This window comes from Hyperoodon ampullatus (assembly GCF_949752795.1).
Source record: "Hyperoodon ampullatus genome assembly, chromosome: 8".
NCBI classification, from domain to species: domain Eukaryota; kingdom Metazoa; phylum Chordata; class Mammalia; order Artiodactyla; family Ziphiidae; genus Hyperoodon; species Hyperoodon ampullatus.
The window spans coordinates 15,911,075-15,933,137 of record NC_136921.1 but is presented as its reverse complement, the minus strand read 5'-3'; the positions used below and the strand labels follow the sequence as shown (position 1 = coordinate 15,933,137).

Below are 22,063 nucleotides of genomic sequence, written 5' to 3'. Positions count from 1 at the left end.
TAGTACAAAGTTTGCACTTCTTGTTATATCTAATCCTAAGTATTTTTGAAAGTGTTGTAAATATAATTGTTTTCTTCATTTTCCCATTATTCATTGCTAGTGTATAGAAATACAATTTATTTTTGTATATTCATCTTATATCCTGCAACCTTTGCTGAACTCTTTGTTCCATTAGTTTTTCAGTGGGTTCCTTTGGATTTTCTGTATTACAGTCATATCATCTGTGGATAGAGATAGTTTTTTAAATCACAGTTATTTTTATTTTTATTTTATTTTATTTATTTATTTTTTTTGCAGTACGCGGGCCTCTCACTATTGTGGCCTCTCCCGTTGCGGAGCACAGGCTCCAGACGCGCAGGCTCAGCGGCCATGGCTCACGGGCCCAGCCGCTCCGCGGCATGTGGGATCTTCCCGGACCAGGGCACGAACCCATGTCCCCTGCATCGGCAGGCGGACTCTCAACGACTGCGCCACCAGGGAAGCCCTTAAATCACAGTTATTTTTAAATTCAAAATACAAACATGCGGAATTAAATTTCAGAGTACTTAGTGAGATAACATCATTCTCCTGGGTTATTAAGGTGCATCTATTCTTTGCAGTTCTGATGTCCTGAAAGTATTAGGGCCATTGTTTTCGTTGTGCCACTTTTCTGTACAGAAACCTTCAGTGGCTCCCCATGCCCTTTCTGGCAGAAATCTAGATTCTTTGGACTCATTCTTCAGGGTACTACACAATACGTTGTTGAAGAAAAGAGCTTGGAATGGTGAACAGAGCCCAGAGGTCAGTTGGGAGTCCTGGCTTCTCTCCAGCTGTGCATGAGCAAATTCGGAGGTGTCCCTTTTCTTGTAAAGTTGCAGAGTTTGACTTTTTTTTTTTTGCGGTACGCGGGCCTCTCCCTGTTGTGGCCTCTCCCGCTGCAGAGCACAGGCTCCGGACACGCAGGCTCGGCGGCCATGGCTCACGGGCCCAGCCACTCCGCGGCATGTGGGATCTTCCTGGACCGGGGCACGAACCCGCGTCCCCTGCATCGTCAGGCGGACTCTAAACCACTGCGCCACCAGGGAAGCCCGACTTTTAATTTTTTAAGAATGGTTTCCTTTAGTTCTCTGAATATATTTATAATAGCTGCTTTGATGCGCTGTCTGCTAAGTCTGACACTTGGATCCTCTCAAGGAGGATTTCTGTTGCCTGCTTTTCTCCCTGTGTGGGGGTCATACTTTCCTGTTGGTTTGCATGCCTCATAATTTTTTGTGGTAGACTGGACATTTTAGTTATTTTTGTAGCAGTTCTGAATACTGATTCCGCCTTCCCCTTTTCCGTACTTTCTTGTTGTGTTGTTTGCTTGCTTGTTTGCTGACTTGGCTGACCAGTTTTGGTGAAGTTTACTTTTTCTGCAGTGTGCATCCTCCAATGGGGCTCCTTCAAGGGCACAGCCTTGGGAACACGCACAGTTACTCTGAAGTACCTTCTTCAGGGGGTGACAGCGCGGTGGTTCTTGTAGGGACCGTCTGCCTCCCTGATCTGCCTCTTGGCACCACACCCAGCAAATATTCTCCACTGATAGCTAGTTGATTGCTTTATTGTTCTGCACAGTGCCCTGGGCTATAAGTTGCCCCACAGGGTGATCCAGTTAAATTAGATGGTCTTCGTCGGGGTTGTGTTGGAGGCCAGTCTTTGAGCTGCGCTGACTCCAGGAGGGCTCTTCCTAGCTGTCTCTCTCCACGATTCCATTGAACTTCTCTGGATCTGTTCTTTTGCTTGTTCCTGTTGTGCAACTACCAGCCTCATCTTAGTTGCTCACCACTAAAGTCTCCATTGTTTTCCATAGTGCCATTAGGCTTGAACTTCTCTGTTCTCCGTTCCAACTAAGGTCAGTCCTCTTAGGGATTGCTGAGTGGTTCTGTGTTCTTACAGCCTGCTTCTCTGGCCTGGGGAGAACCTCTGTGCCGTTGCTCCAGAGCCAGGGGCAGGGCAGCAGCTTGTCCTCTGCTCCGTGAGTAGTGTCCTGGGCTTGGCTGTAGCCACTGGTCTCTGGAGCTTCTCTCCCTGCATCCACCGTACGAATCACGGTGCCTAGTAGTCTTGGTCTGCTGCGTCTGCAGTAGAGCTTCTGCCCTGAGTGGAGACTGGGTGAAAGAAGGGATTCCTCAGATCTCTCGGCCACACTTTCCTAGAATAGAATTTCTACGACATGGAGATGAAGAATGCTAGAAATCATCCTGGATTTAGAGCTGGGTGGAGTAATCAGTTAATAGTTAGCTTCAGTTTTGTTTCTTCAAAAATGATATTATCACCTACCTCCCGAACAAAGGCTGTGTCCTCTGCCTCGTGTTCTTCTTCCCCACTCTCCCTCTTCCTTTAAGTCTCAGCTCAAATATCACTGGCCAGGGAGGCTCTCATGGACCACCCACATACTAGAGCACCTCTTTAGCCTTGCCTGGTCACCTAGTATTTCCCTTATTGGGTTCATTTTTCCCTCTTAGGATTTCTCACCATCTGGTGATATTTGTCTACCTCTCCCAAAGAATGTATAGGTTCCATGGGAAGAGAGACTTAGATTGTTTCCTTCACTGTTATAGTCCCTGTACTTAGAACACTGTCTGACACATAGTAGATTCTCAATAAATCTGATAAATGCAACATATAAAATGTCCAAAATCTGTTGTCTTCTTGCTTTACACTTTAACCTGCCTAAATTGAAAAATATCTAGAATCACTGTGGGAAGTGAATTTCGTATTGTTTGCTAACTCCAATTGCTTGTTGCTGCCTAGAGTGGGAGAAGGGAGCTCCCTGGGAAAGAAAGCAGTGATGATTCAGCAGTGGCTGCAGGGGTCGGGAGAGAGGAGAATGTGGCATATGTGCCAAGTGTTTGCCATCTCTAATGTAATGAGACACTGAAGAACAGGAAATGGGTGCATTGTTGGTCTCCATTCTCTTGTAGGTCTTCTGGCTTGCTTCCTCTTCACCCCTGGGAAGTATTTGTGGTTACTGGGGGTTAAGTTGGAAAAGCCACCTGTTTACAGAATGATGTGGAAACTTTTCTGTAGAAATCCCATTGTTAATAGATATGGCATAAATGTGTATCCTATAAATATCAGGAGTGGACAGGAGATTGCTGGCGGCCAGTATACTAGCTGCGGTTTATTGGGAAAAAAATCATGTGCCCGTCTGATATGAAGACTTTTTCTTTAAAGTTATTTAAGAATGATTTTTTGACTAATAACTTTCTTTCTTTTCCTTCTAGATTCTTACGGAAATCTGTTAATTCTACTTTTTGAGCACTATGAATAACCACGTATCTTCAAAGCCATCTACTATGAAGCTAAAACATACCATCAACCCCATTCTTTTATATTTCATACATTTTATAATATCACTTTATACTATTTTAACATATATTCCATATTATTTTTTGTCTGAGTCAAGACAAGAAAAATCAAACCAAATTAAAGCAAAGCCTGTAAATTCAAAACCTGAGTCTGCATACAGGTCTGTTAACAGCTTGGATGGTTTGGCCTCAGTATTATACCCTGGATGTGATACACTAGATAAAGTTTTTATGCACGCAAAAAACAAATTCAAGGACAAAAGACTCTTGGGGACACGTGAAATTTTAAATGAGGAAGATGAAGTGCAACCAAACGGAAAAATTTTTAAAAAGGTAATGTGGTTTTTTATTACCTTTGAATTCGCTCTGAATAAAATGTGCGCTTAGAAATGGTGGCAGGGGACCAGCACGGCCTGCTTCTATTGGAATTTGCTGATGTGGCAGGAGAAACGGGGCAGAAGGGGACTAGACTGCGCTTTTTCCTCCTTCTGTACCCCCGGCATGGATTTGTTCCGAATTTTCACGAAGACATTGAGATCACTCACTGATGTGGGGCACTTCTGAGCCTGAATGGCTACCAGGACTTGGAATAGAATGTCTAGGGCAGTTTGGGGTTTGAAACTCTATTCCCTGGTAGTTCCAGAAGCACCTGTGAGCTCGAGATTGCTCTGGGTTTTGGGGTGTGACCTTTTTCTGATTATAATGTAGGTTCCATTGGATACTTAATGAGTTGTTTCTTTGGTTTGTGGCAAGTGCTTTGGTTTTCTAAGAATTTCTTTTCACAGATACAGAACTTGCCATTATTGATTTGAAACAGAGGATAAGACCTCCTTAGAGGCAGTGTAACAGTGCTTAAGAGCCTGGACTCCAGATACAGACTATGGGTTCGAATCTCGGCTTTGCCACTTACTAGCTGTGTGTGACTTTTGAAAAGCTATATAACAAATTTGCCTCAGTTTCTTTAACGTGGAGGTAATGATCATTGCTGACATTTATTAGCATTTCTTATGAGCCAGGCTGTTTTAAGAGCTTCACACATATCAACTTATTTAAGACTTACAATCGCCCTACGGGTTAGTGTGATCGGGATATCCCTCCTTTACAGATGATGGCACTGAGGCACAGATAGGTTAGGTAACTTACCCAAGGGCATTATAGCTAGCAGGTGGTGTGAAGCTGGGACCGGAACCCAGGGTGTCTAGCTCCATACTCCTTAAATAATCCCAGCTCAGAGTTGTTGAGAGGATTAATAGATAAAGGGAGTGAGAGAGAGTGAGAGTGTGTGTGTTTGTGTGTGTACATTCTACAACTATGTGTGTGGAACAGTTTGTGGTGTCTAGTGTAAATGCTGTAGCTTTTATCATCTTGGGAATTCACTGGGTAAAATTGTATGAATGATTCTAAAGACTTATATCATGGAGTAGTGCAGCCCTGTGAAGGGTAATAAGTATAGAAATGTCATGAAAATGCTGTTTATGAACTTGGGTATGTGAGTTTCTTATAAACGGTTCTTGAAGTTCTGGTAGGTGAAAATTGAAGATAAAGTGTTTTTAGAGGCAGTAAGGTGATCTGTAGTTAGTTGATAATTTGGTTAGGTTATAGGTTTAATACCTGTGTAGGCAAAGTTGTTTTTCCCTTACCCTCTTTTTTCCAACTACATCCTGACTCCAGCTGTCTTTTTTCTGTTAATCATGAAGGAACTCTCAGATCTTGGAGGAGAGTCCAAATAAGCACAGCTATGGAATGAAATGCTCAGATTTACTCCTGTTACTGCAGAATGTGGGGAGGGGAGTGAGAATGATGTTGTTTAACTTAATGGTCCATTAATTTTGCCACTTACCACACAAATTCCAGTCATCATCTTCTAAACGTAAAGGAGATGGTGCGCAAGTTAATATCAGTAACGCCTAGAAATTAAAAAACATTATTTTAACTCTACACAACAGGATCTGTATGTGTTCCTAACCTTCAAATGGAGTGATGTTTTATCCTGTTGTGCCTGGAACCCTCCTGACTTACACTTGTTGTTCTGGCATTAATAGTGCCCCCTACAGTCGCCAGAGGGATTTGGATAAATCCTGTGGTCACTCTACTTTTAAGGCATTTTCCCTATTTCTTTTGGTGACTTAGTTTTGCCTCACTTAAATGATTTTTTTTTCTTTTTTTTTGCTAAATTAAGATCTAGCTGGGGTTAGTTAATAGCACATTTCGAGAAATTGAAGTCATGTAGTTAAGCATGTTTGATTACTCTTCTCTAGCCTATAGATTATAATTTGCAAAACACTTTAGCATAATGGTGTCTGATTTTTGTCATATTTAGTTGCTACTTTTTATGGTGTACCATCCTTGATTCTGTCTTTGCGAGATCTGGTAGTTATAAAAGGTACTGAAAACACTACATTTTTTAAGTGCTAAAGTTTTCCACTCCTCTGCCTTCTTTTCTGTGCTTTTTGTATCTAAAATAAACATTCATTTTTGTCCTTTGACAATTCCTACTGCTATTTGAATTCAAAGATTGGGTTCTCTTACTTTTAATGAAAGCATATATAACAGAAATCCAGTTTTAGCAGGAAGCTTATTTTTCCTCTAGTATCCTGCACACACTGCAGGATAGTGTGTGCAGGATACACACACTATGCATTTTATGGAGCTAGCACTTTCAGTCATCCAGTACTCATAGCAGCAGACTGGTTCCCAAGTATATAAAAAGGAGAAAAATATGGTGAATATGAAATTCTTTCTTAATTCAGGTATCAGTATAATTAGGACAAAATAAAATTCTAGAGCTATCATAGTTGTTCCTTAAATGTGGCCAGATAGGGCTTCCCTGGTGGCACAGTGGTTGGGAATCCGCCTGCCAATGCAGGGGATGCGGGTTCGTGCCCTGGTCCGGAAAGATCCCACATGCCGCGGAGCGGCTGGGCCCCTGTGCCATGGCTGCTAAGCTTACGCGTCTGGAGCCTGTGCTCCGCAGCGGGAGAGGCCGCGACGGTGAGAGGCCCGTGCAAAAAAAAAAAAAAAATGTGGCCAGATAATGCAGTGGACACAAGCAAAGTTCTTCTTCCTCTTTTTAAAAAAAAATTAATTAATTAGGTTGTGCTGGGTCTTAGTTGCGGCACATGGGCTCCGTAGCTCTGGCTCACTGCCTCCTTAGTTGTGGCATGTGAACTCTTAGTTGCGCCATGCCTGTGGAATCTAGTTCCCTGACCAGGGATCAAACCTGGGCACCCTGCATTGGGAGCACAGAGTCTTAACCACTGCACGACCAGGGAAGTCCCGACACAAGCAAAGTTCTTATGCCCCGTGCATATGTGTGTGTGTGTGTGTGTGTGTGTGTGTGTGTGTGTGAGAGAGAGAGAGAGAGAGAGAGAGAGAGAGAGAGAGAGAGAGAGAAAGAAAGAATGTGGCTCTTTCCTCCCTGTCTTGACCGTGGTGCCTTTATATTCATTGTTTATTCAACAAAGAAATATTTGAACTCTAGTAGAAAAGTTAGAAGGCGAGAGAAACCATTTTCAGTTAGCACCCTGTCTATACTACATCACTGTCAGAAGGTGTGCCTACCATTGACATTTGCCATTAACTTTGCATTTGTGATTCATCAAACTTTTTTCAGAAGCCTTTAATATAAACCCTGATGTAGAAAACACATTTTTTCTTGTTTGAAATTAGACTCATTGGGAAAGTAGGTTTTGTGTATCATAAACAAAGCAAATATTTTCTGTTAGCCTTACTTGAGAAGGTGTGCTATACCACTGGTTAGCCAAGACTTCAGTTTCTGTTGGTCTGCATTGCAACTGTAGCAGTGGTCTGTAGACTGGATAAGGGAGTATCTCCACTGTGTATTAAACTAGGCTGCCCCGCCCTTGGTTTCTTATTTAACACCAATTGTATTGCAGCAGCAGCTGCTGCTATGGAAGGATAGTGAAAAGGGGACCTTTCACAAGCTGCCCTTAGATGTAAAAGTGGAGTTGCTTAGGCAGTGTGGCCTCTGCTCAGAGTGCTTACTAAGAGTGGAACACATACGTAATCTTGATGGAGTATATCTTCATATAATAGTTTCCATATTTGAAGATAATCTTATATTGGAAAATAAAGCTAGTGATTAGCAATATCTAAAAGTTTTCTCCCTGTTTTGGGGGACTGAGCTTTGGGGATTAACTCTAGAGTGTATCTGGCATGGTTGAAACAAAGATGCTCAAAGCTTTATTTCAAATGAATGAACTCTGAAGCTTTGTTTCCGTCTTATCCCAGAAGTCTGTTTTGAGCTTCCAAGGGAAGGTAAGTGAAGATGCGATGGTTCCGCTGTAATTATGCCCAGGATAGTGCGGCCATCAGCTTCACCAAGACAAGTTTCCCGAGGGGCACAAACAGAAGAACAAACGGCGAAGAAACAGAGGCGGCTGTGTTCCTGAGGCTTGGCCAGCTTTTCCAGGACTATATCGTGCTGTCATTTTAAGTCTCATATGGTTTTATAAAACTGGCAGAGTGAAGCGTGTGGAACGTGTCAGTAGCTCCTGATTCCAGCCTTCCCAGCAGCAGCAGCAAGTGCTTGTACTGATGTCTTTTGAAATGAATTAACAATGAAATGATCAGCTTCCAGAACGTTTTAAAAATACATGTACCTGAAATAGAACAAAGTTGCAAAGAATAAAAATAACTTTGCAGTGAAACAGAAGACACAAGACCAGGTCAAACATTTAGTGATCCAACTTCCGGAGATACTCTACGTTTTTTTCTAATATATTTTACACACCTTAGAGAGAAGAAACTAGGAGGAATTATGCAGTCATAGTGCTTAGAAAGAGAAGTTTCACTATGACTGACATTCCTTCTAAATTGATGCAAAAAGATACTAGAAATACTCATTTCTGTTCTTAGGAGTTGATTTAGCTTTCTTTTCCTCTTCCTCATTGCCTACTTTTGTGTTATTTCTTTCTTGAGTCATTTTTTTTATCCTATTTGCATATGTGTATGACATTTATTTTTTGACTTCTTAGGATATTTACATAATTTGTATAAAAAATAATGGCCCATCTCTTGGCCAGAATTTGTGGTTGGTTATTATATTAAAACTGTCCCCAGCCGGCACGCTTGGTTTTCCTTTCCATACTTGCTCCTCTCCCTGTCATCCCCCTGTTTGTTAAAGGCACTGCTGTGTACCAGATGGCTCAAGTCAAAAACCAGGAGTCTGATTTTTTTTTTATTTCCTCCTTACAGCTCCCTCCACCTCCCTCCCTTTAAAAAAAAAAAGAAAAAATCAAGTCTTCTGCTTCCACTCTTGCCTCTACTATAATCCACTCAAACACAGCAGTTGAAATGATATTTTACAGCTGTTAATCAGGCCACCTTACTCACTTGCCCAGCAACATCTCAACTCCTTTCTATAGTGCAGTTGGCGCGTTGTGATTTAGTACTTAGATTCTGGAATGAATCTGCCTGGGTTCATATCCTAGTCCGTCACTTAATAGCTGTGGGATTGAGCAAGTTATGTTTATTGTGTCTATGCCTCAGTATTCTCATCTGTAAAATAGGGATAATAATAGTAATTATCTTAAGAGTTATTGTGAGAGTTACTTACAGCATACCTAGCACGTAGTAAACACTAGTAAAGGTTAGCTGCCCTCACCGTCGTCATGGTTATTACCAACTGTCCAGATCTCTTGAATATTTTCACTCTCTGGCTCCCTCACAATAATTTGTTTGTAAAGATCTTCATTTGCAGAGGGAAAAGTTAAATGAAGCCAGATGTGCTTTGTCGATGGTAGGAAAGTATATTCTTTTGAGATATCTCTGTTCTGAATGGTTAAAGTAAAAGTTTTAGTGCTGATAGAGGTTAAACTCAGCTACCTGAAAACTTAACCTTTATAGAATATCTTACTCTTCAGGGCCCTGACTGGTTAAGTATTGTGTGATTTTGTTTTATGGAATGTTCCGTATCTTATCTCCATTTTATTTTTTTATTTTAATTTTTTTTGCGGTACGCGGGCCTCTCACTGTTGTGGCCTCTCCCGTTGCGGAGCACAGGCTCTGGATGCGCAGGCTCAGCGGCCATGGCTCACGGGCCCAGCTGCTCCGCGGCATGTGGGATCTTCCCGGACCGGGGCACGAACCCGTGTCCCCTGCATCGGCAGGCGGACTCTCAACCACTGCACCACCAGGGAAGCCCCGTTTTATTTTTATAGTTTTCTTTTGCGGTAAGAGGCCTTCCTCATCAGCATAATCAAGGTATCTAATTTCATAGGTTCCTGAACAAAGGTAAATTATTAAGTTCCTATGTCCCAGGCAGTGATAGTCTGAGCGACAACATTGATACTTACATATGTGTATGTCACACCTGTCGTAGAATGAAAATACAGGCAATTAAATGTGAGAGAGGAAAGCGACTGTAGAGATCTTTTAGCCCCCAACTAGGTTTACAAATGGGGAAACCGCTTAGGCTCCATGGTGAGCGTTCACGTAGCCACCCTAGGCGTGCGTTTTCCTGACTCTTAATACAGTCAAACATATTTATGTCTCATGGGTCACAGGTAAGAATATTTAAGAGGTGGTGGCAAAGGCTGTATGCGATTGAATGGTGATGAGAACAAAAGAAGCCAAGGGAGTTAAATGATCGGGTGGATGTGGACCTTTAAAAAAAAGCCATCTTTTAAACAAATGAGGCTGCTGGAGGAGAGGTTGAAGACCCCGAGGCCCCGAGTGAATTGAAGTTGTTTCATTACACCGGTCCGTTCCACACATTTAGCGAATGATCGCTGAGTGCCTGCTATATGCTAGTACCGTCCTAGGCACGAGGAGACAATAAGGAACAAGACACACAGATTACTCTTTCCTGGATCTTGTATTTGTATGGGAGGAAGAGAATAAATAATAAGGTAACACATTTAATAACTGTCATGAAGAAAGAAGGCTGATTAGAGATCAGTGATAGCCTCTCTGAGTAAGTGACGGCTAAGTGGAGGCCTGAAGGCCGGTAATGAGCCTTCTTTGAAGTGGGACAGGATTGTGCAGTGGCTCTAAAACAGGAATGAGCCCAGCTGGGGAGGCAAAGTTCATGACGGCATTCAGACCCTGAGACCGAGCGCCTCCTTAAATTTCGTGCCCTGAGCACCTGTTTTGCCTCATCTTGGGTCCTGTGCTGCCTGTTCGAAGGACAGAAAAGACAAAGTTGTATTTATAGAAAGTGAGTCAGGGCAGAGGTTTTGAGATGGCACAGAGACCCTGGTAAAGTCTAGGACCCTTAAGGCTTTGTAGGCCAGGGTAAGGTTTTCCAACTCCATTCCTACTGGAAAGGGAAAATACTTGCAGAGGAGTAAGCTGATTTATGTTTTTCAAAAGCTCACCACTGTAGGGAGAAGGGGCTAAAGGGGAATAAGAATGGAAGTTGGCCAGTCAGCACTCCTTAGTTCAGGGGAGAGACGGACTAGGGTGACAGGGTGCAGGTGGAGGGAAGTGGTTGCATTCGGTGGGGGGGTACCTGTTAGACAGCTTAGTTGCATAGTCAAGTGAAAAAGCAGGTTGGATATCCAAGTACGGGTGGTCAGGACTAGAGATGGAAACTTGGGAAGCTCTTCAAATTAAAGTCCTAGTGAGTCGAGCTTTTGTCAGGGACAGTTCAGCCACTGTGATACCGTGAGGGACTGCAGAGGGTATGGGTACAGGTGTATGTAGGTTATTAACCTTGGTGGTAGGAAGGTAAGGGAGTTTCTGTTTAATTTCTGATTTCTCAGTGGAGTGTGAGATAGTATTGTCACATGGAAGTGGAGAAGGGAGAGAAAGGGTAGAGGATATTTGAGTAGAGAGAAGGTTTCAGATAGCCATTTCAGAGGGTGACAAAATGAATGTACCAGGGAAGCATAATAGGATTGCTGGGTGGTGAGATCTGTGATCCTGGATTTAAAACACCTGGTTGGTGTTCTTCAGCAGTGTTCTACAGTATAGGCAGGGAATAGGTAACATGAGTTTAATCTCAGGTTGGGCTAACCATAGGGACAAAGTTAGGATTTGAAACCTTTTCTAGCACAAGTCAGATAAAATTCTGGGGTAGGTAGGGTCCCTTACATGTAATCTTTATGGGAAAGATCACTCCTAGAAAATTCAGTGGTTTAAAGAATTAAATTCGGATTTAGGTTACACTTGAATTAAACTCATGACTTGATTTATTTGCACGATCATTTATTTGGGTTTACATGTTTGGGTTATATAGCTAATGCTTTTTCAGAACACATATATTCTCTGAAATTTACAAAACTCATTTAGATTCCAGAATCTAGGAGGTAGCTCATGCCTATCTTTGGAGTGTGAAATTCTTAATAATGGTAAATCCAGTTCCTACACGTTTCGGCCAGATTCTCGTCTGCCTTCTCACTGCCACAGAGCTCCTTTTGAAGCCATTGGAGCTCTGCGTGCTGAGCATTTCAAGGGGGTGCAGAGCAGGGTGAGGGGTTTGGGACCCACTAAAGTTAAATAAGCATTTTAATTTCAGCTGCTTTATCCAGCAAAATGAAAATTTACTTCTCAAGTCCAGTTTGGAATAGGGCACTAGAGGGCAGTATTTAACTTTTTCCATTTGTATCTTCATCCAACCTCTGTTTCTAGAAATCTCTTAAATATTATAAGCATTTTTGAAAATGAATATGGTTAGATGGTTTTAAGTCATGAGAGACGTATGTTAGTGACGCAGCCATGTTTGGGAACTGTCTATATATTTTTGCAGCAAGCACAGCTTTCTGTCTAATCTGTATATAATTGGGGATTTACGGCCTGATCTAAGTTGGAGAAAATTCTTAAAGGTAGTTAAGAGGGGGTTGTTACTAATGTGAGCCTTGATGTCACCTGCACAAATAAAAGTCGAAAGCCCTGCCACGCCAGCGAGCATTCAACAGAGGGACTCCGGAAAATAGTATAACAACTCCCCACCTGGTCGTATAAATAGAGACTTGTTTACTTTGCTTATTCAGAGTTAGTTACAGCAGTTCCAACTAGAATGGCCATAAGCATTTCTGTTAGCTTGGCTCTGTCAGTTTCTGTTTGTGAATCATGTTATAAGTGTCTGATATTGAAATCCAGGAATTCATAAGCAGAGGGAAAGTAAAATGTTGGCATCAGTAGTACTTGACACTAGGCTAAATTATAAACTAACATCTACATTGTTTAAGTAAATAAAGTCTATAAATGAATTCTTAATATATGTGCCTTTGGCCAGAAAGTTGACATTTAAGATCCTGTCAAACCTTGAATAATATTTTAAAAGAAAAACAACCCCCCACCCCCAAATTACAGTTAAAGATTTAGCAAAAGATTTGAGTTGTCATAGAAGACATCACAAAATAGCTAATTTTCAAAATCGACTTTTCACTTGAAACTCACTTTCCAGCTTTTCGTTAGAACAAAATAGTTTATATACCAACACAGCTTTCTGGTTTGTCAAAATTTGGAACATACCCTGGCTTCTTTCTAGAAATTAATATCTTGGTTAATTTGAAAACTATTTGTATGCTTTCTGTTTTATCAGGTTATTCTTGGGAACTATAATTGGCTGTCCTTTGAAGATGTCTTCGTTAGAGCTTTTAATTTCGGAAATGGCTTACAGATATTGGGTCAGAAACCAAAGACCAACATTGCCATCTTCTGTGAAACCAGGGCTGAATGGATGATCGCTGCACAGGCCTGCTTCATGTATAATTTTCAGCGTACGTGGACTTTCTTATCTTCTCAAAGTGTGGACCTAATGTTGTTGTGGGAGAGATGATACTCACTTTTTATTATAAATATTTACTCCCAAGAGATTAAAATTCTGATGTTAATTTTTACCTTGTGTCCGATCAGTGGATAACTCTTTGTTACCACTTAGAATTATTGATCTATTTTGGAAAAGGAACCAGTTGTGGAACAAATCACACAATGTAGTAAGGGGACTTGAACCTGTTTAGAGGGGACTTTCTGGGTCTGGGGAGCTAGATCTATACCTGTGGGTCATTGCTCTGCTACCCCCTCTCAGAATTTTCTTTTGAAGTTAGTGTCATCTTGTTATGCTACTTCTGTCAGTAACAGCTGGCCTCTAAAACACTTCCAATACTCAAACCTAGCTGCTCCGTTAAATGATAATTTTTATGTTGTAACTGTAACACAACCTGTGGAAGTTGTGATGCTTCAGTCTGTGAGGTAGTCCTGGAGGCTTAGTTCAGAGGTCTTGGTGCCAAATATGATGCAAAATATGGACATTGCTTATCCTTCAGATGAAACAGAAAAGATACTTTTGTCAGATTTCTTGCTGTAAATGCCTCCGCTGTTTTTTTGTGTGTGTGTTTTTAAACTGGCATATCTTTTTGTTGTCACAGGTTTGGGTTTACAGTATGTTTCTTTTAAGAAGCTTTAATCATCTCTTACAGTGACTTTAAGTCTAACTTTTTTGAGTTAGGGAGAAAGCAAATAAAAATTCTCTTCCTCCTCATCATTATTATTTAATTTTGACATTTCTAAGAATGTCTTTCTTTAGATTTTTCTACTTTAGTATAAGCAGTATTACCACTTGTTCATGCTATATTCTTAACAAGTAATATCTTAAATATGACATTCAGTGTGTTATCTTATTGGTATATTTTTCATATTTTAGTATCAAGTAGTTAACAACTAAGACTGTGACATTTTAGAAGTCAAATGTAATTCCTTTGAACGCGACAGTCTCAGAATAGCATCTATAGGTAAAACAAAATAAAATAAAAAAATTTTAAATTTTAAAATATTGCAATTTTGGGGGGAAGTTACAGAAGGGTGAGCAGGCATAATGTTAGTTAATATATTAAAATAATTTAGAAAAACAGCATGATTAGATCACAAACTGTGGATCTAACAGTTTAGGGTTTAGTATGCTCCATCCATGGTCAGAGGCTTTATTTAATTCCTTTTAGTATTTCCATGAAATGTCCAAATGTTTGACTTGCCCTTCTTTTCCCTGTAGTTGTTACGTTGTATGCTACTCTAGGGGGTCCAGCAGTTGTTCATGGATTAAATGAAACAGAGGTGACCAACATCATTACTAGTAAAGAACTCTTACAAACAAAGCTGAAGGTGAGAACTAGTTTTCTAATAACTGTCCCATACTTTAGAATTGTCAGTGTCATGAGCTCATTCTTGATACTTAGTTCTTTTATGATCTTTAAAATCCTTAATGTATCTGTAAACTTTGTGGGACTATCATACTTTATTCTTCTCCTTTAGAAAAGAAAAAGTGGATTTCATATATATTTGTGTATAAGCAGCGCAGAGAGCTACAAATTAATTGTCAGTGTGTCCATGTCAAAGGTGAAAGGATTACAACTTCATTGTGCTCATCTGTTTTCTAGTCTATTTTCAATAAATTTGTAATTTTTAAGGGTTATTTTTAAACTAGTAATTCACTTGGTTCTGAAGCATTTGAGTCATTACAAGTTTCAGAATTTTTTAAAGGGAAGAAAAAGACTTTACAAAACTACAGGAGAAGGGTTTCTTTCGTCTCCAGACAACTCTGTGAAAACAATAATATCTGATTTTTTTTTTTTTAAATACAAGTTTATAAGAGAATTCCCTTCCTCTCCCCCTGTATCTTTATTTGCCTCTTAGAAGCATGAGGAATGTTTGGCTACCCTGTAGTTCAGCCAGTGTGTGTTTACATGCCCATTTTTGTTGGCCATTTTTGTAAGGAACTGACTTTATTGATTAAGATTTTACCAAAGAACAAGGGTACACACAGTAAATCTAATGTAATAAAACTGTAACTTATATTTCAGACCAGTAGTTCTCCATCTGAAAAAAAGGGGTATTCATACCACTACACCCCACCCTTACTTTTTTGAGGCAAGAAATTAACAATTTGCTGAATATGGTAAACTGCTTTTCTTGTGTCCTGGACTATTTGCCAAGCTATTTAATGAAGAGTAATGAAGAATACAACGAATGCTTGTGTTTTTCCAGGATATAGTTTCTCTAGTCCCATGCCTGCGGCACATCATCACTGTGGACGGTAAACCACCGACCTGGTCTGAGTTCCCCAAGGGCGTCATCGTGCACACCATGGCAGCAGTGCAGGCTCTGGGAGCCAAGGCCAGCGTGGGTATGTGGCGGTTTCCTAGTTCCCCATGTATGTTCTGCAGTGACCGTGTTCTCCAGAAGTGCTCCGGATATTTGATTCTAAAGTTAGATCAAGTGGCAAACTAGTTTCCTAGGCCATCACTTTGGGAAGAAAGGTCACCCTAGGTATACTGTCATCTACCCTTTAAAAAAAAAGGTTAAGGAAAACATGAACATTAATTTATTAAAATGTTCTAAAAGTAGTATTTATTTGAAGTTAATTTAAAATACTTTTTACATTATACAGTTTTCCCGTTTCCCTTTTTCTCTTTGGTTTAAAGTTAGTGTTTAAACCAAATAACAAATAATGCCATTAAACTTGCCCTATGTGAATTATCTGTCAGTATTAACAGATATGTAAAATGTCTAAACCTGCATCCCTCCTTTTACTTTCTGCTCCAACTGTGTTGTTTCCAGAGGGGACACCTTTCTGTCCTCCAACTAGCACACCCAGGCATGGTAACTGGAAATTCCCACTCTCAAATAAGTGTCAGAAGATGTTAGAGAATACATTGATGTTTAAGGATATCACAAAAGCTGTTAGGATGGTGGGACTGTACTTCCTTTATAGTTGGAAACATAATGATGAATTAGATGTAAACATTCACTCAGCTTGGGAATGGGGTTATGCTGAGGTTAATTTTGGACATGTTGAATTTATGTGCTGGTGGGACACTCAAATGTAGCTTTGTAGTGGGGAGTGGCCTATACAAGTCTAGTACGCTGGCGTTTAATTTGGAGTTAAGAGATTTAGAAGCTAGAAACAGATTTTAATTAAAGCTGTGGGAGTAGGTGAGGTCACCCACAGAGAATGGTACCTCCAAAGGCCACCAAGAATTGGTCAGAGAAGAAGGAAGAAGACACGCAGCATGTGGTTCATGGGAGCCAAGTGAAAGGAGCCCCTCAGTGAGGCAGGAGTCTTCAGCAGGACCAGGTGCACTGGAGGAGTCCGGTGATGCGGGGATTGCAAAAGCACCATTGGACTTAGCCAGTGTCACTTCAGAGAGAGCAGCTTCTAAGTGCTGGTGGCAGAGGAGAATGGTGCCATGGGATGAAGGAGTGAATGGCGGATTAGGAAGCAAGAACTTGAATAATAACAATTGTCAAGAAATACATCTTGACAGGTAGGAGAGGAAGAGTTCACTTGGGAACGTGTTTAAAATGTTTTCCTCATTTATTTAAGAAGACCACATTTAGGGTAGTTCCAAGATTAATTCAGGCAGATCACCAGTGCTATCCATGACCTACTTCTCTTAGTCTTTCTTACTATGTCACCTCTGTAGGATGTTGGCTGCTGTTCTTAGGCTTGCGCAAATGAGGGACAGTGTCTTTTAATCCAGGATTCCGAGTATAGCCATGTTAACTTCACCACTCTGAAGCAGAGAACATTTTGTAGCAAATGTCTAGGTACCCTTGTCTAACCACCCTTATTTCTTAGTTGAGTTGCTGGAATGGCCTTTTGTCTCCCTATACCTCCTTTCTTTCCTTTTTGAGTTAGGTAGCCACACAGTAGCTAAAGTGATCCTTGTCACAGGTGATGACAAGCCTCTGTTCAAAGTAACATTGCTTTCCACCCAGAGTGAAATCCAAAGTCCTTCGTATGGCCTCTGAGACTGCATGATATGGTGCTGGCGGCTACTTCACCCTTCATTTCCTGCCACTTTTCCTAACATCTTCTCACCTTGCCCTGCTTTATTTTTCTTCATAGCTCTTACAACATTATAGATTTGTTTATGTCTCTCCCAATAGCATATGTCTCTTATGTGCAGGGACTTGATCTGTTTTGTTGAGCTTGTATGAACCCAATTAATAGTTGTTAACTCAGTTAGACAAATAGATGATTATGAAAAAGTTGGTGATACAGCTAAATTTCTCAGAAGTATGTGTGTCTTTTCTTCTCCAATACAGAAAACAAACCTCATAGCAAACCAGTGCCCTCAGATATTGCAGTAATCATGTACACAAGTGGATCCACAGGACTTCCAAAGGGGGTCATGATTTCCCATAGTAACCTTATTGCTGGTATAACTGGGATGGCGGAAAGGATTCCAGAACTGGGGTATGTCATAGTAAATACATTTGGGGTAGTCCAGTATTTATGTCTGTTGTTACATTAATGTTTGTGTCATTTATTATTATACGGTTAAATTAGTCCTTCAGAGTCTGTTTACAGTAGGTATTTCTTCAAGAAAAGGACATTAAAATTACAAAATAGTTATATTGGGGTTTTTGTTTTTTTTTTTCGCGGTACACGGGCCTCTCACTGTTGTGGCCTCTCCTGTTGCGGAGCACAGGCTCCGGACGCGCAGGCTCAGCGGCCATGGCTCACGGGCCCAGCCACTCTGCGGCATGTGGGATCCTCCCGGACCAGGGCACGAACCCGTGTCCCCTGCATTGGCAGGCGGACTCTCAACCACTGCGCCACCAGGGAAGCCCTAGTTGGGGGTTTTAAAGTATAGTGGATAGACATCATTGTTAATATTTACTTGTTACTTTAAAAGTGCAAACTTTAACTGACTTAAATGTCTTAAATTATTTTAATCAGTTGGTGTTGTTATCTTCATAGTCATTTTTATACCTAAATATTATACTTCAAGTGAACAAATAATATATCCAATAGATGCTTATTGAGCTTCTGTATTCAGTCTCTGATTTTTCTTTTTAAGACACATTCCAGTAGTTTTGGGGGAGAGTGGGTATACTGGGATGGGAAAGAGACCAATGGAGGAAACCAGACGGGAGTGAATTTTAGGGGTGGTAAAGCTAGCGTTCCCAGAGATGGAATCAATATTGTGATGACTGATGTAGTGCAGTGGTTGGATGCACAGAAATTATACACACACATGTTACTGTGGAATTGAACTTGGGGATGGAGAGAGAAATTTTTCTTGTGTGTGCATAACTTTCAGAAAAAAAAGTAAGAGCAACTAATTCCTTCTGGGAATGGGAGCAGTTCTTGAAATATATGGATATGTATACATATACATTTTATTACACAAGGTATAATTTAACTCTCAGAACATGAATCTCATCCTGAGATTCCTGGCAGACGGTTGTGGATCCTATTTGAACTCTCCTGTTTGATAGCCCATTAGCTTTAAAGACCATTTCCTCCTTGGGGGAATTTCTTCTGTCCTTCAAAAGAACCCTCATTTTCTTTTCCCCCCCTCCAAGCCCATATTTCCTCTCTCCTGGCGCTTTGCTTCTGCAGCACTCACAGTTAGTGAGTGCCTTCCAGGAGGACCTGGAAACAGGAGCCACTTCCTTAGAGTGTCTGCCTCCTCAGCTTTAGGTTGAGCTGTACTATAGTTCTTTTCCCTGACACCCTCAGTGTCTGTCTCTGTCTGACTCTCACTCTTCACACACACACGCACACGCACGCACACACAAAGAGCCCAGATTGAGCCCTGAGGGTAAAGCTCGCTCCCGTTTTCACAGAAACAGCACCTGACTGTTGCTTCCTGTATCTCCCTTTTCTTTTAGGGAGAAAGATATTTACATCGGATATTTGCCTCTGGCCCATGTTTTAGAATTAAGTGCTGAGCTTGTTTGTCTTTCTCATGGATGCTGCATTGGCTACTCTTCACCACAGACTTTAGCAGATCAGGTAAATTAAATTCTGTGATTTGAGATACTAAAAAATCATAATTACCTTTAACACAATTTTCATTCAGTATGACAGTATATTGTAAGGCTGACAGTTAATCATTCTAAAGGAACTTGCCTTTTAAGTGCTATTTAGAATATAAGTGAATTAAAATGATGAATTTGTAATGTGTTTTTTAAGAGTTTCATTGAATTTTTAAAATAAGGATCACTTTATATAGATAACTTTTTCTCTCTGTAGTCTTCAAAAATAAAAAAAGGAAGCAAAGGAGATACATCCATATTGAAACCAACACTGATGGCAGCTGTCCCGGTAAGAATTGACCATTAATCAATATCGCCTGCTAAAAAAGCATCTACAGAAAGTAAATGCTAGTGGAAAAGATATTGTTGACAAGGTAGTTTATGTAGGATTTATTCCTTATTCATTATCTATGTTATCTTGGGCTCTACAGTATTTATTTGATCTTGTTTTATCTTTTTTTTTCTTGCTTATTAAGCAATCACCTTAGTTTCAGCTTCGATATGATATTATCAGTGCCTTTCCCTAAATAGCTTCTTGCCCAAATCATTTTTGTGATAGCTGTTTGCTATTGGTAGAAACCTGAAGCCCAGCAGGAGATAGGAGAAAAGGTTTGAGATCACCTCCTTCTAAGCAAATCATATCTCCCGAGTCCTTGGGGAAAGTCTGGCCTAGACACCAAAAAAAAGGGACAGAGAAGTTGGTGCAACTTTGAATTACCCTAGCAGCTCTGTGCATCTTAACTTAATACCAGGCATAGGGAGGGGCCTGGGGATAAGATCAGTAGAAATGGGATAGCAATGATTTTCTGCTCCCTTAATGTAAATTTTACGAGGCTCTCTGATTTTGAAAGTGTTGGGAATTATAATTGGATACTGAGTGTTCACATTCAAGCATAATTACTTAGTTATTCCAAAGTCAAATATAAATGACCAGTAATTTTGGAGTTTTATTAGGTATGTAGTTTCCTTAGTACTATCTTTCTTTAAAGTTTTGGTTCACATAAATATTAAATATAATTTAAAATTGTAGAGAGAAACTATTTCAAGTTATTAAAGTATATGTCATAGGAATAGGCATAGTAAGCAAAACACAGTGCAGACAAGGAAATTTTTCATGGATGCAGCATTAAAAATCAAACATACAGGGCTTCCCTGGTGGCGCAGTGGTTGGGGGTCTGCCTGCTGATGCAGGGGGCGCGGGTTTGTGCCCTGGTCCGGGAGGATCCCACGTGCCGCGGAGCGGCTGGGCCTGTGCGCCATGGCCGCTGAGCCTGCGCGTCCGGAGCCTGTGCTCCGCGGTGGGAGAGGCCACAGCAGTGAGAGGCCCGCGTACCGCAAAAAAAAAAAAAAAAAAAAAAAAATCAAACAAGCACCCAAAATAACCCCATGGTCTTTTTGTGAGCAAAGAATGTAGTACTTTATATCTTTATAAGATAGAATGGTTTTTAAAATTCTCTTAATTTTATATAGTTGTTCATTTATTTAGTGAGTTTAGTTTTTAGTTCAGAATAAATAAGAGCAAAACAGTATAAAGAATCAATAATGGCATATTACTGCCCTAAGGTTTTTAATATCTCCCTGCCCCCCCTTTTTTTACTACTCATGAGCATCTATTAAAAATTACAGAAATCTCATTTTTAAACAAATTGTGGCTCTATTTTAAAAGTTTATTCTTGACAGAATGTATCTTTTAAAATGCCTCTATTGATGGAAATAGTAATCTGATGTTAAGATTTTAAATAAGGTAGCTGATAGCATTATTGACTGTTAACTCATTTTTATACATCTAGGAAATCATGGATCGGATCTACAAAAATGTCATGAATAAAGTGAATGAAATGAGTAATTTTCAACGCACTCTGTTTATTCTCGCCTATAATTACAAAATGGAACAGATTTCAAAAGGACATGGTACTCCGCTGTGTGATAGGTAAGTAAAGGCTCTCCCTCTCCTTGATAACTTGATCATTTTATTCACATTAATAGCCCAATTAATTGAGATAGTTATAAGAAAAATTATCTTAAAAAGTCAAAGGGACTCTAAAAAAAATCCATCTTGCATAAGAATATGAGCAATTAAAAAGATTGCAATGTTATTTGAAAAAAAATTTCACTAAAAATTTTACTGTGTTAAATGTGTGCTTATGTCTTCTGTGGACACTTACATGATTTTAATTATTTTGAGAAGTAGTTTGTCTTTGCTCTTATATTTATTTCAATATGGATATAAAATGGCAACCAAATATGATTAAATGTTTTGTGTTTAAAGTGTTAAATGAGTTTTACCACACACCTGTCATCCCCCCCCACCGCCATGGCACTAATAGAATAAGTAGATTTAACTATAAAATAGTTTAGAAAATAAAAGTATGACATTCAAATTATTTTTTATGGGAACGTTAATGTAGTTTTCATATATGTTTCACATTATTTAAAACTTAATAATTTTTTTCCTGCCTTTTACTTATATCTCCAGTGAGATGCAGAATTGCTTTGTAAAGCCTATTTACATATATATATATATATATATATATTTTTTTTTTTAATGATTGCCTCAGTCTTTTTTCAGTTATTAAAATACAAAACAAAACGCTTCCCCCTTTTTCATCTAGGTGGTAAGCAATCTTTTTAATTAGTGTATTTTCAGAAACATATCAATTAGATGTTTGAATTGTTTTCTTTTTTTAATTTACCAGATACTTCAACTTGAATTAGTGAAATTTTAAAGAGTTAAATTGCTGTATACATTTCTAATGAAGTAAGCGAAAGCAAAAAAAATAATTTACTTTTCATACTAAATTTTATGAAGATACAATAGGATTATTCAGTATTAATATAATATGTATTATATAATGACATAAAACTAATTGCTCTGGCCATAAGCAACTATATAAAATTAAACCTGACAATTTTGAATTTAAATATTACTTGAAGTTCTCAAGAGAAAATCACATGTTCTTGGTTGAATAAACTTGGTTGAATAAACATTTAGATTTAAG

At 39.7% G+C, this 22,063-nt stretch overlaps 1 protein-coding gene across 1 annotated transcript in view; it reads left to right on the top strand.

Moving 5' to 3' along the window:
* Positions 1 to 3,284: 3,284 nt before the first annotated feature.
* Positions 3,285 to 22,063, top strand: part of ACSL3 (acyl-CoA synthetase long chain family member 3) — a gene marked incomplete at its 5' end in the record, with an annotated part of 40,290 nt that continues 21,511 nt past the window's right edge. Inside the window, 8 exons of the mRNA XM_079709927.1 lie at positions 3,285 to 3,662; positions 12,841 to 13,018; positions 14,287 to 14,396; positions 15,279 to 15,417; positions 17,343 to 17,493; positions 18,918 to 19,041; positions 19,282 to 19,353; positions 20,855 to 20,994. Of these exons, the coding sequence (XP_079566053.1) occupies positions 3,285 to 3,662; positions 12,841 to 13,018; positions 14,287 to 14,396; positions 15,279 to 15,417; positions 17,343 to 17,493; positions 18,918 to 19,041; positions 19,282 to 19,353; positions 20,855 to 20,994 (1,292 nt within the window). The remainder of the gene's footprint in view (positions 3,663 to 12,840; positions 13,019 to 14,286; positions 14,397 to 15,278; positions 15,418 to 17,342; positions 17,494 to 18,917; positions 19,042 to 19,281; positions 19,354 to 20,854; positions 20,995 to 22,063) is intronic.